The sequence below is a fragment of the Leuciscus leuciscus genome (genome assembly GCF_965113295.1).
Source record: "Leuciscus leuciscus genome assembly, chromosome: 24".
NCBI classification, from domain to species: Eukaryota; Metazoa; Chordata; class Actinopteri; order Cypriniformes; family Leuciscidae; genus Leuciscus; species Leuciscus leuciscus.
In genome coordinates this window covers 13,417,931-13,431,331 of record NC_138723.1, presented here as the reverse complement: position 1 = coordinate 13,431,331, position 13,401 = coordinate 13,417,931, and the positions used below count along the sequence as shown (strand labels likewise).

Here is a 13,401-nt window from a genome sequence, read left to right as displayed (position 1 = left end):
GTATAACCTTTGAGTCGTTAGGCCCAAATTCCATGCACGTCGCGCTCACAGAGAGCGCGTGTAAGTCCCCTATGCGCTTCACTGAAGCGAGAGCCAGCAGAAACACAGTCTTGAAAGACAGATGTTTCAGATTAATCGTCTGTAAAGGCTCGAATGGTCCACCTTTCATGGCTTCCAGCACCGTAGAAAGGTCCCATACGGGGACTGAGGGAGGTCTGGGAGGATTCAGTCTCTTAGCCCCTCTAAGGAAGCGGATGACTAACTCGTTCCTTCCTATTGACTGACCAAGCGTTGTTCTCGAGAACGCTGCTCTAGCCGCCACATAAACTTTGAGCGTGGAAGGGGTCGTGCCCTTATCCAACAGCTCTTGTAGGAAGGAAAAGCACCTCCGTCACTCCACAGTCTGTGGGTGACACGCCACGGGCTGTGCACCAGCTCGAAAACACTGACCATTTCGAGGAGTAGAGACGTCTCGTAGACGGAGCCCTAGCCTGCGTGATCGTGTTTAACACTCCTTTAGGGAGTTCAACATATACCCGTTGATGGCCCAGACATGAAGGGACCACAATTCCGGGTGAGGATGCCAGATCGAGCCGTGGGCCTGAGAGAGGAGGTCTCTCCTCACTGGCACTGGCCACGGGGCAGTGCTCGCTAGCTGCATCACAACTGGGAACCAAGGTTGGTTTTCCCAGAACGGTGCTACAAGCAGTACTGAGCATCAGGGGGGGATTAGTGCAATGAGAGTGTGTGTCGCGGCGGCGAACACACACACATACATAAACACAGTAGCAGAGAAAGGATATAACGCCGGATAGCGCAGCAGGAAGGCAAGGAAGGCGGCGCGGCCAGCGACTTCAGTGACTCGTCCCGCTGAAGGTGCTCTCTCTCAGACGGCGCGGCTTCTCTCCAGCTCCAGCGATGCGTGTGCTTCGCTTGAAGGATGAAAAATCAGATAATAGCTGCCTGCGAGCGGTATTTATAGGCCTAGACCACGCCCGTTTCGGCGGGACGTGACGCAGCGGGCGCGAAGCACCCTCATTGGGTCTGGCGTCACGCCAGGCCTCGCTTGATAGGCTGCTGCAGTTGCCGCAGAACAGCCAATAGGCGCGCGAGCTGCCTCGCCTATGTCTGTATGCTGCCGCAACGCGTTTTGCATTATTACAAAATTAAGGATAATTTTTAGCTTCAATATCTCACGGAAAAAGGATTTTCCCCTAACGTAAGATATCTTACGCAGTACGAGAGACCTCTCGTAAGAGAACATGAGATTAATGAATTCTTTTTAGACATCTTTTTATTTTATTTTTTTATATACATCTAAAAGTACTGGTTGATATAAAAAAAAAAATGTGCACATATTTATAATATTTTTGTTTATCAGTATAAAATTATCATCCAATAGTTATCATTGTATCCAAATGTTTGCTCTAATCTCCAGAGCATAGCAACTTCCAAGTCCTTCCAAAGCCTTTCATTGTATGTTACCTGTACAACAGACTTGGAGAGTGTCTTTGTAATGGCTCATGCTATTACAGGTCTACTTCTTGTGTAGAGAAGTAGAGAAGACAAGAAGTAGTGTCTATCCGGCTGCGTCTAAGGAAAAAGATAGTCCTTGGAACAAGAACTCCTTACTGTCTGTCTGTGAAATAGGCCTCAAATACAGACTAACCTACAAGCACCCCGAAATGTTGAGCAATGGTTCTCATGCAGGAGGTGCAGGTTTCATCTACCCTGATGCGCATTGAGCCTTTAGCCAATTCTGAATTTTGTCCAGTTGATTCTCTGAGAGAGAGAGAGAGAGAGAGAGAGAGAGAGAGAGAGAGAGAGAGAGAGAGAGAGAGAGAGAGAGAGAGAGAGAGAGAGAGAGAGAGAGAGAGAGAGAGAGAGAGAGAGATATTCTAAATTCCGGTATAACCTCAGCGTAACGTTGTTACAATTGATTAGTGGTTGTTCATGGTCATCATTTTACAGAAACTTCCATACATCAGCTCAATAAAATACAATGTTTGTTCAAGGCATAAGGGTGAGAAGAGGACAGTCTCGCAGACAGCAGAGGACAAACCCTCGGGGCCATTCTAAAGATATTGTTTGAATTCATTTTTCTCTGAGAGAAATGTCCAATGTCCTAAGTAACTTGAGGGCAGAGCTTGTCACATTGACATTGTGTACGCTTTACTTATTACATCAACACTTTTTGTTGTTGTTGTTTTTTGTTAAAAATGTTTTAGTCATAAGATCAAAATAGCTTAAAAACTTATATTAAAAGCAAATATACAATTTTAAATTAAATTTCTCAATTCTTTGAAATGTATAAATAAGTAAATCAATTAATTAATTAATGTTGACAAAACCCCTCCTTGAACTGCCTCCTTACCATAGTGGAGGGGTTTGAGTACCCGAATGACCCTAGGAGCAATGTTGTCTGGGGCTATATGCCCCCAGTAGGGTCTCCCAAGGCAAACAGGTCCTAGGTGACGGGTCAGACTAAGAGTGGTTCAGAAACCCTTTATGATGTCGATAAATTCAAGGACCGTGACGTCGCCCGGCATGGCGCAACCGGGGCCCCACCCTGGAGCCAGGCCCGGGGTTGAGGCTCGTATGCGAGCGCCTGGTGGCCGGGCCTCCCCCCATGGGGAGCGACGTGGGGCCGCCCTCCCGCGGGCTCACCACCTACAGGAGGGACCGTAAGGGGCCGGTGTGTAGTGGATTGGGCAGCAGTCCAAGGCGGGGGCCTTGAAAACCCGATCCCTGGACACGGAAACTAGCTCTAGAGACGTGGAACGTCACCTCTCTGGTTGGGAAGGAGCCTGAGATTGTGCGTGAGGTTCAGAGGTTCCGACTAGAGATAGTCGGGATCACCTCCACGCACGGCCTGGGCTCTGGAACCACACTCCTTGAGAGAGGATGGACTCTTTACCACTCTGGAGTTGCCCATGGTGAGAGGCGGTGGGCTGGTGTGGGTTTGCTTATAGCCCCCTAGCTCAGCCGCCATGTGTTGGAGTTCACGCCAGTGAACGAGAGGGTCGCTTCCCTGCGCCTTCGGGTCGGGGATAGGTCTCTCACTGTCGTGTGCGCCTATGGGCCAAACGGCAGTGTAGAATACCCGGACTTCTTGGGGTCTCTGGGAGGGGTGCTGGAAAGTGCTCCAACTGGGGACTCCGTCGTTCTTCTGGGGGACTTCAATGCCCACGTGGGCAGCGACAGTGACACCTGGAGGGGCGTGATTGGGAGGAACGGCCCCTCTGATCTGAACCCGAGTGGTGTTCTGTTATTGGACTTCTGTGCTAGTTACAGCTTGTCCATAACGAACACCATGTTCAAGCATAAGGGTGTCCATCAGTGCACATGGCACCAGGACACCCTAGGCCGGAGGTCAATGATCGACTTTGTGGTCATTTCATCTGACCTCCTGCCGTATGTCTTGGACACTCGGGTGAAGAGAGGGGCGGAGCTGTCAACTGATCACCACCTGGTGGTGAGTTGGATCCGATGGCGGGGGAGGAAGCTGGACGGACTCGGCAGACCCAAACGTACTGTGAGGGTCTGTTGGGAACGTTTGGCCGAATCCCCTGTCAGAGAGATCTTCAACTTCCACCTCCGGCAGAGCTTCGACCGGATCCCGAGGGAGTCTGGAGATATTGAATCCGAGTGGACCATGTTCTCCACCTAAATTGTCGACGCGGCCACTCGGAGCTGTGGCCGTAAGGTCTCCGGTGCCTGTCAAGGCGGCAATCCCCGAAGCCGGTGGTGGACACCGGAAGTAAGGGATGCCGTAAAGCTGAAGAAGGAGTCCTATCGGGCCTGGCTGGCTTGTGGGACTCCTGAGGCAGCTGGCGGGTACCGACAGGCCAAGCGGACTGCAACCCGGGTGGTTGTGGAGGCAAAAAATTGGGCTTGGGATGAGTTCGGTGAGGTCATGGAGAAGGACTACCGGTTGGCCTCGAAGAGATTCTGGCAAACCGTCCGGCGCCTCAGGAGAGGGAAGCAGTGCCCTACCAATGCTGTTTTCAATGGAGGTGGTGGGCAGCTGTTGACCTTGACTGGGGATGTCATCGGACGGTGGAAGGAGTACTTCGAGGATCTCCTCAATCCCACCGACACGTCTTCCATTGAGGAAGCAGAGGCCGAGGGCTCGGAGGTGGACTCGTCCATCACCCTAGCTGAAGTCACAGAGGTAGTCAAGAAACTCCTCGGTGGCAAGACACCAGGGGTGGATGAGATCCGCCCCGAGTACCTCAAGTCTCTGGATGTTGTGGCCAGCTGAGGTGGCTCGGGCATCTTTTCTGGATGCCTCCTGGACGCCTTCCCGGGAAGGTGTTCCGGGCATGTCCCACCGGGAGGAGGCCCCGGGGAAGACCTAGGACACGCTGGAGGGACTATGTCTCCCGACTGGCCTGGGAACGCCTCGGTGTCCCCCCGGAAGAGCTGGAGGAAGTGTCTAGGGAGAGGGAAGTCTGGGCATCCCTGCTTAGACTGCTGCCCCCGCGACCCGGCCCCGGATAAGCGGAAGAAGATGGATGGATGGATGTTGACAAAAAATTACACCTTTGTCACCTTGGTAACTAACAAACAAACAAACAAACTAACAACTTAACTAACTAACACATAATATAAACAACAACAATAAATAAATAAAAGCTTTTTTTTGTGTGTGTGTGAACATTATAACATTATTTATTGTAATCCATTTCCATTGCTGCATTATTGATTATAGGCACAAAATGAGCAAATTATACGCATCATTTTCAGGTGCAAAAGATTCTGCATAAGAACAAAGTAATATAGATTTATATATGTTACATATAAAAAAGAAAGAAAGAAAAAAAACTAATTAATTTTATCTCACTTTCTCACTGGGGAATGAGTTAAATTAAATTAAAGCTTAGTCGCTAAGGCAAATGTGCTGAAATGCATTTTAATTAGAACTTTTCTATCGAGTTCTATATCTTCTGAGCCACGGACCAACCCCATCATTGTACCCAGCTCATATTTCCCACAGTCCCTCGGCTCCTTTTCTCTGCTCTTGCGCTGTCTAATTATATTGATGGCAAAAAAAGCTTCGGCAACAGGATTCTGAAAGAATTGCTGGAAGATATCAGACCGCCTGACAAGTTAAATAGTGCTTGCAGCAGTCGTGGAAAAGAACATTTTGTGCAAGGGAAATTGCAGTTATTATGGTTCACTTTATGCTTGTCCCTAACTTAAAGATGCGGTGCACTGGCAGCGAAGAGCTGAGTGTAGATGGAGAACTCTGAGACTCTGGGGGACGTGAACGAGCTTGAAGGGGAGATTTATAAGAATAGGTTGGGACTGGAGGCTTAGAGAGAAGAGATTGTACTTCTTTGTGTCTTTCCTGACTGGGAGAGCGAGCCTTTTTGTTTTGAGTGAGTGTTTGGATGAAGAGACCCAGTTTTAGAAGTGTTGAGGCGACAAGGTCAGGTATAAAAATACATCCCCTCCAAAAATATCTAGGTTTGGAAAATGGAAGCATCTGCAACTCAAGACATAAGTGTTATTTTCACTGTTCTGATAAAGCTAGCGGAGGGGATGAAATAAAGAAGACATTTTTGAGTGGAAGCTTGTTCATTAAATAAAAACTGAGATGGGACTTCACTATTTTTCTGATATAAAACCAAAAGAGCTGCATTGCTATATAACTACTGTACATAGATCACTGACTTTTAAGACAGCATCTTAACAGAAATGGATCACAGACACATTTGGCTCAAAAATAAATTGGTGTTAACCTGTTGCTAAGCTAAGTACACAATAGTCTATTAAGCATACAAATTTAAACATTTTGTGTCAATGAAGTACGGTGACCAGACATCCATGTTTTTCCGGGGACAATCCTGGTTTTTGGTGTCCTGGCTGTCCCGAGAAATGTACCCATTTTACAGCATGCATATACAGAAAATAAGCCCAACCAAAAGGGGCGCTGCAACTAGTCTGATTTCATGACGAACTTAACCCAGACAAGAGTACTGCTTTTATCATCAAAAAAAAATAAATAAAAAAAAAATTCCAGTTCAAGGTAATGCCATGAAGAAAAAAAAAGGAAAAAAAAGTTGCTGCCTTAAATTTTTAAGTACAATCAACTTGGATGTTTAAGTCATTTCAACTTAAATTACATTAAACTGACTTCAAAAATGAGTTGAATCCTGTATAACATAAAAAAGTTGGAAAAAAAGTTGCTTGATATGTTTTGATGAATGTAAAAAAATACGTTGTCATAACTTAATGATCATGTTTTTTTTACAGTGCACTATTTGTATGTACTATATAACAGGACCTGAACAGTGTGCAGGATTGTTTTGCACACAATTGAAAATTTCCCATTCACATTTTACTAGCACATGGGTAAAAGTATACCATGTATGCATAATAAAACAATAATCAACTAAACAAATACACTTTTACATTTGCAGAATTACATTTGCAGAAATCACATATTTTGCGCTCAAACTAAGCCTAAAATGCTAAATAACAAGCCTAATTATGGATAGTAAAGATGAAATTTCCAAAAGAACAAAAATAAAATAACATTTGAAAAGTTAAAAACATTGTATTTACTGGAAACAGTATATTGACAGTTTGTGAAAATAATTAAATACAATTTGAAAATGTAAAAAAAAAAAAAAATGTTTTGTTATAATATAATACTGCTTTGATATGCTTGCTATTTGCAAAGGTTAATATTTACTATTTCTCATAGTGTTATTTTTGGTGAACTGTATTAAAAGCAGTTTTAAAACAGACATCAAAATAATTATAAATTATAACAATAGTATAATAATAATTAAAAAAATAATTGTCAAAAAAAGTATAGTGCCTGTTTTTAAATTCATAGATAATAACAAATGAGATTTCAATGTTTTTCCCTACTGAGCTATAATCCATTTTGCTTTACTATGAAGCCTTAAAATACTGCCTCTGTAGGTAGCCTAGCTTATGTTATGTTAATCAATTGTTTCATTATGGTACTTTTTGTACCAACAAACTATGTGTAGATTTGATACAGGTTATCTAAATAAAGCCTGTATGTATAGAGCAATTAGCACATCTGCCAGAATAGTTCATTTAGGCTATTATTTGACACATTATGTGATGGAATCAGAGTGTAAAGTCCCTCATGACATCACAAACAACATACACTCCGAGATTGCTGCTAATGAGACAGCAAAGTGTCTCTCAAGTCGTTGTTTAAGTTTTCTAGATAAGGTGCGGATAATCAGCAGTGTCCCACTATATGCTGCCCAAAAATCACTGATATCATCAACAATATCATCATGATTGTTAGTTTATTGCGATCAAGGATATTATGACAAGAGACATATCAAAGGAGAGGATGAGTGCTAACTGAGGAGTCGTCCTTTGGGAAAGGCTATTTAAATTGGCTTAACGTTAATTAAACAGCACAGACAGTGAGTTTGAGTTCTTGGCATGCTTGGAGAAACATGTAACACTGCTATTGTTGGCCATTTCTAATTAAGTAACGTATCAAGTTCAAAGGTCTTTTGCTATTTGCATGGTAATTGTCTTTTATGTTATTGATTCGAGTATGTGAAGCTGGCTCAACACTTATTACACGGCTCACTGGAATATTTGATTCTGATTGGTCAGTCATGACATTCCGAAGACAAATATTTTTTTTATAAAAAGCTAACTGATTGTTTTCCAGCAACCAATTTCCTACAGTAGCTGTTCTAATTTTTGCTTGATACCAATTACCAATTGGCCCATTACCAAGTTACAAAACAATCAAATTTTTTTTTTTTTTTATGAAACAAGAGAGATCGAGTGGTGGTTTAAGGTGAATTCACGGCATGTCAAAATTACCGTAATTACGAGATTCTGACTTGTAAAAAGCATTCACAGCTTTGTACAACTTGTAATTACAACTTGCAAACTCCAAACTTTCTGAGAGCTCCGACTTGTAACACCAGACTACTGCAACGTCATTTGGAAAAACTCAAAGTTTCAGCAACTTCAGCAGTTATGCTGTAATATTTATATTAATTCCTATAATTGACTACTTTAAATGTCTTAAGGCAATAATAATTTGAAAAGACATATCAGAGGACGTATAGTCAGTGTTGGGTAAGTTACTATAAATTAGTACTCTACTTACTCTCTCTAAAAATAATTGCATTACTTATTACTGATTACTTTTCAAATCCTAAATCAACCTCAACCAGATGAACAATATAAGGATAGACATGAAACTACTCTTTTAATTGTTTCAAATAAATAATATAAAGTTGCATAAATTATTCTTGAACTGACCAATCTATTTAAAGGTAGAAGGTTACATTAAAAACATACATTTTAACATGAACCCTTTCAGAGGGTTTGCACAGGTAAATTGCTCTGGCTTTTTCAATACTGCATCCCTGCAGTCCCAGCCATGCTTTTCCTTACAATCTCACTGCTCTGATCTTTCATCAGAACCTACTTGCAGAACGGTGTGGGGCATCCCGAACTTTAATCATTTTTGACCTATAAACCTCAGCCACTAAAGTGCAAAACTCCCCACGGAGCCGCAGAGACCTCTCTATCTCTCTCTCGCACATACACACACACACTCACATGCACACATAAACAGCAGTTGTTCAGCAATCAATTTACCTGAAGCACAGTACCGCTGAAAATTACTTAAGAATTCCCTCTCTGCATGGCATGCCCTTCATTGCAGTGCACAAATGAGGATGCCTGTTTTTCTGACAATTTGACAGGTACAATTGTGTTTTCCCATTTACAGCAATCACAAAACAACAATGACTGCTTTTACCTATAGAGGTAAAAAGTGAATTCATTGTGGCCCTTGAAGGATAACCAAAAATGTCTTCAGATTTGAAAACAACCTTGTACCTGCACTGATGGAACTTAACACTAAATGAATGCAAATTTAGATGTAGCACCTCTCTTGGCATAGTGGTTACTTAGCGCATATGCAAACCACTAAGGGGTTTTGGAGATGCGGGAGATGCAGGTTCAAATCTGATTTTCAATATGTCCTGATAGCATTCTCACCCTTTCTACTTAATTTTTTTCTACTTGCTACACTTAACAGTGGAAAAGTCAGATCACAAAAGTAAATTACACACTACTTGTGTCAACAAAGTGTGACAGAAGGACTGCAAGGACCTTGTGTAAGGATCCTGCTGTATCACATTTGATTATGCAATAATAACGATAACGACAAGTGAGAGCAATAGCGTGTGCTAATAATAAACAATATATAACAATAACGACACGGAAAAAACGATATTGTGAGCTAATAATAAACGATATAACAATAACAACACAGAAGCGCTAATAATAAACTATATATAACGATAACACCACGGAAGCACGATATCGTGTGTTAATAATAAACTATATATAACGATAACGACACGGAAGCACAATATTGTGGGTTAATAATAAACTATATATAACGATAATGACACGGAAGCACAATATTGTGGGTTAATAATAAACTATATATAACGATAACGACACGGAAGCACAATATTGTGGGCTAATAATAAATTATATATAACGATAACGACACAGAAGATTGAGATCGTGTGCTAATAATAAACAATATATAACGATAACTACACGGAAGCACTATATTGTGCGCTAATAATAAACGATATAGGCTATAACGACAGGGAAGCACAATATCGTGTGCTAATAATAAACGATATATGATGATGACGACATAGAAGACCGATATTGTGCGCTAATAATAAACTATATATAACGATAACTACACGGAAGCACTATATTGTGCGCTAATAATAAACGATATAGGCTATAACGACAGGGAAGCACAATATCGTGTGCTAATAATAAACGATATATGATGATAACGACATAGAAGACCGATATTGTGCGCTAATAATAAACTATATATAACGATAACTACACGGAAGCACTATATTGTGCGCTAATAATAAACGATATAGGCTATAACGACAGGGAAGCACAATATCGTGTGCTAATAATAAACGATATATGATGATAACGACATAGAAGACCGATATTGTGCGCTAATAATAAACTATATATAACGATAACTACACGGAAGCACGATATCATACGCTTATAATAAATAAAGTGTTTAACATGCGTTTGAGTGGACCCTAATTTAGTTATTGTCACAGTTATGTTCATGGTCATTGTTTTTGGTGTCAACGGGCCTAAACCTCCCTGACATTGCAGCAAAATCATCTTAAAATGTATTGTCATACAGATAAAAGCAATACATATTTTGAAACTGTAAATGGTCTACTTTTGTAAGTGTCCTCTTACAATTAAAACAAAACATTGTGCTTTTATAAAATAAAGAAAACAAACAAAACGGTGTTCTTCCTGCCGTCTCTGTGAAACGTTTTCTGGAGCACGTCTCTAAACTGAAACAAAACTCAGCGAATACTTGTCACACAGACATGAGCATATATCTATATAAACATTTAAGTGTCTACTTTTAAATGATCAAATAAAAAAATGAAAACAAATATCCTGTTTATGTAATCTGTATGAAAATAGAGAGATGTCGCTACAGTCACAAATGTAAACACGCCTACGGAGAGCGAGCGCTATTCATACGGTAATGATCTGATGCGATCCAAGCAGGTCAAAATTTTGCTTAAAAACCTGTTGTACATCTTTTACATGCCTTCCGCCATCTGATTGATAATTACAGCGCTTTAATCATAAAACTATCATAAATATCATCTTACTAAGAGCTATAGAGCGACAACTCTATATACAAGCCACCAGAATTTCATCTTACTTGTGGCCATATAATAATATCAGCAACTGCACCAATCTGCATATTTTTTGCTCAGTTTAGGCCTCTGAATAAAACTGAGCTCCATATTTTCCATATTTGGATTATGTATGTGCCATAAAAGCCTGATGTATCAAGTATGATTTTCAAAAAAAAAAAAAAAAAGAAACAAAAAAAAGATAATAATAATAAAAAAAACATATACAAACTCTTTTTTATATATATATATATTTATTTTTTGAGATTTTGTCTAAAGGTTTTTGTCAAGCTGCATTTGGGACAGAGCTTGCAGACATTGGACTCAATCTTGAAATATAGAACATATAATGCAGAATTATGTAAGAATTAATAATGCTGTCAAATGGAGGTAAGAAAAAGAGAGAGTTGTTTCTCATTAGCGTACAAACAGCCTGTCCCGCCCCACTGACATGTGAACAATGTGGACAGTCTCTGTGGACAGAGAGCTTTCCACTAGGAAAGTCTGTCACATCGTTTCCTTTCCCATCATCACAAACATCGCCGCACCGCTTATGACAGATTAGGAGGTGGAATGCACTTTTTTGTTTCACTTTAAAGTCACCTTTGTCTCTGCTGATGACAAGGTCAGTGCTTTCAGATTAGAAGCTCGGGCAAGGACTGTTGCTGTGTGATCGCTGGGTGATGTTGTTTAAATATGCCATTGCTTTCGCTGCTATTGTATGTCTGAGAGAATAACCTTGTCATGTAGTCTATGGGCATGAGGTTTGAGCAAACAAACCCACGCAGATTCTTGGGAGCCTCCAGGTCGAAGAGCAGAGAATGCTGGGTAAGAGCTGTGTTTAAGATTATATATATGAATTGTACATACATACACATATTTACAACCATGTATAGAATTTAATATATACACTGTAAAAATGTTTTGTGATTTATTACAGAAAAATACTGCAATAAAACCTGTTTATTGGTAAACGATAAGTTACCTTACCATATAAAAAAAACTGTAAATGGTTTAATATGAAAGTATATGTGTAAAATACTGTCAAATGTGTAGTTATTTTGCAAGTAAAAATGAATAAAATTACCATATACCTCACAATGAAAAACAGTAAAAGGACATTTCCAAAAGTCCCTGATTGACCCATCACATCATTATATTTTATTTCAATAGTTTTGATTATTCTTATTTTAATGTAAATTAGGGTGATTTGTGTTACATTTTAGGTTATTTATAAAAAAAATTGTTGCCATGGGAATAAATACAAAAAAGTTAGGATGATACAAATGTTGTCATATCATAATGAAGAAAAAAAAAATAAAGTATTTTTTCCACCAAATCAACACACAAAAAAAATGGAAGATAAAAAATTATAAAACAATAAATGACACCATAGAGAAGACCCCTACAGACCCTTGTGACTGTGCGTCAAGGTCGTCAAGTAAAAGTGTCAGAAATTTTTCTTTTTTATGACAAGACATGTTTAGTTCAGGTTATAAATTGCCATGTGGTATAAATCCCTTAAAACTTGATGCTTATTAATTATATAAAATAATATTTAAATGAATTAAATAATCATTATAAAATAAACTTTTATATATTTAATTTCTTTCTCGTTTTAAAAATAATAATAATAATAATAATAATTTTGTTCACTCACATGTACAAGGTGAAAGGAAAATATATTAAAGGTCCCATTGCATGAAAATTTCACTTTATGAGGTTTTTTAACTTTAATATGAGTTCCCCTAGCCTGCCTATGGTCCCCCAGTGGCTAGACGTTTTGATGGGTGTAAACCAAGCCCTGGGTATTTTTATGAAAATAAAAGCTCAGACGGGCGAATCTAGAATTTTCCCCTTATGTCGTCATAAGGGGAAAGGTTACCTCCCCTTTCTCTGCTGGCCCGCCCATGAGAAAATGAGCTGCGCGAGCACGATATTGTTTTTTCCTCGAGAGACATCATGGCTTGCAAACGAGCGAAGCATTGCAGTTGCTCAGTGTCTGGATGTACAAATGAACACAAAGGTACTGTTTTAGTTCCTTTGTGTATACTCAATACTCAGTGGGTTATGTGAATTTCTGATGTGTAATTGTTCAAGTTCAGACAGATAATTTTTCTCTCAAAGTCATTTAATACTGTTTATGCATCAGTAAATCAAGCCAGTGACTAAACGATCACCTTCACGTCGTTTCTCTTAGTAGGATGAAAATAATTTTACTTAAACTGTGATTAATATATACAGAAAGCGATCAAAGAACAATCCCTTTCCAATCGCCCAAGCTGTCAATCACACAGCGTGAGTTGTTGCCAAAACTCGTTATGAAATCAATGACGCTGTTACGCTGCACAACGAAGCTCTTACTGTACTTACCTCATGTTTGTATTGGTGAAATCATTAGTGAGAGTGCAGAAACTGCGTTGCAATGATAAGATCTTCATTCACGCGATCAATAGGCTGTCATCTGCTCAATGCTAATCACTGAAACCTTTTATGTGATGGGAATATATCGAAATACTTAAAAAACTTCTCACGATTCGTTAATCCCGATTGCTGTAATAGTAAAAACGTATAATAGCTGTAATAGTAAAAGTTTTCGAGAGAGTTGCACATGCAATGCTAAATATGTCATATGCAAGCA

At 40.0% G+C, this 13,401-nt stretch overlaps 1 protein-coding gene across 1 annotated transcript in view; it reads left to right on the top strand.

The window, feature by feature from the left end:
- The first annotated feature begins 11,323 nt into the window (after positions 1 to 11,323).
- gfra2b (GDNF family receptor alpha 2b) overlaps positions 11,324 to 13,401 on the top strand; it is a 66,967-nt gene continuing 64,889 nt past the window's right edge. The window contains exon 1 of the mRNA XM_082158422.1: positions 11,324 to 11,588. Within this exon, the coding sequence (XP_082014548.1) occupies positions 11,582 to 11,588 (7 nt within the window). The 5' untranslated portion in view covers positions 11,324 to 11,581. The remainder of the gene's footprint in view (positions 11,589 to 13,401) is intronic.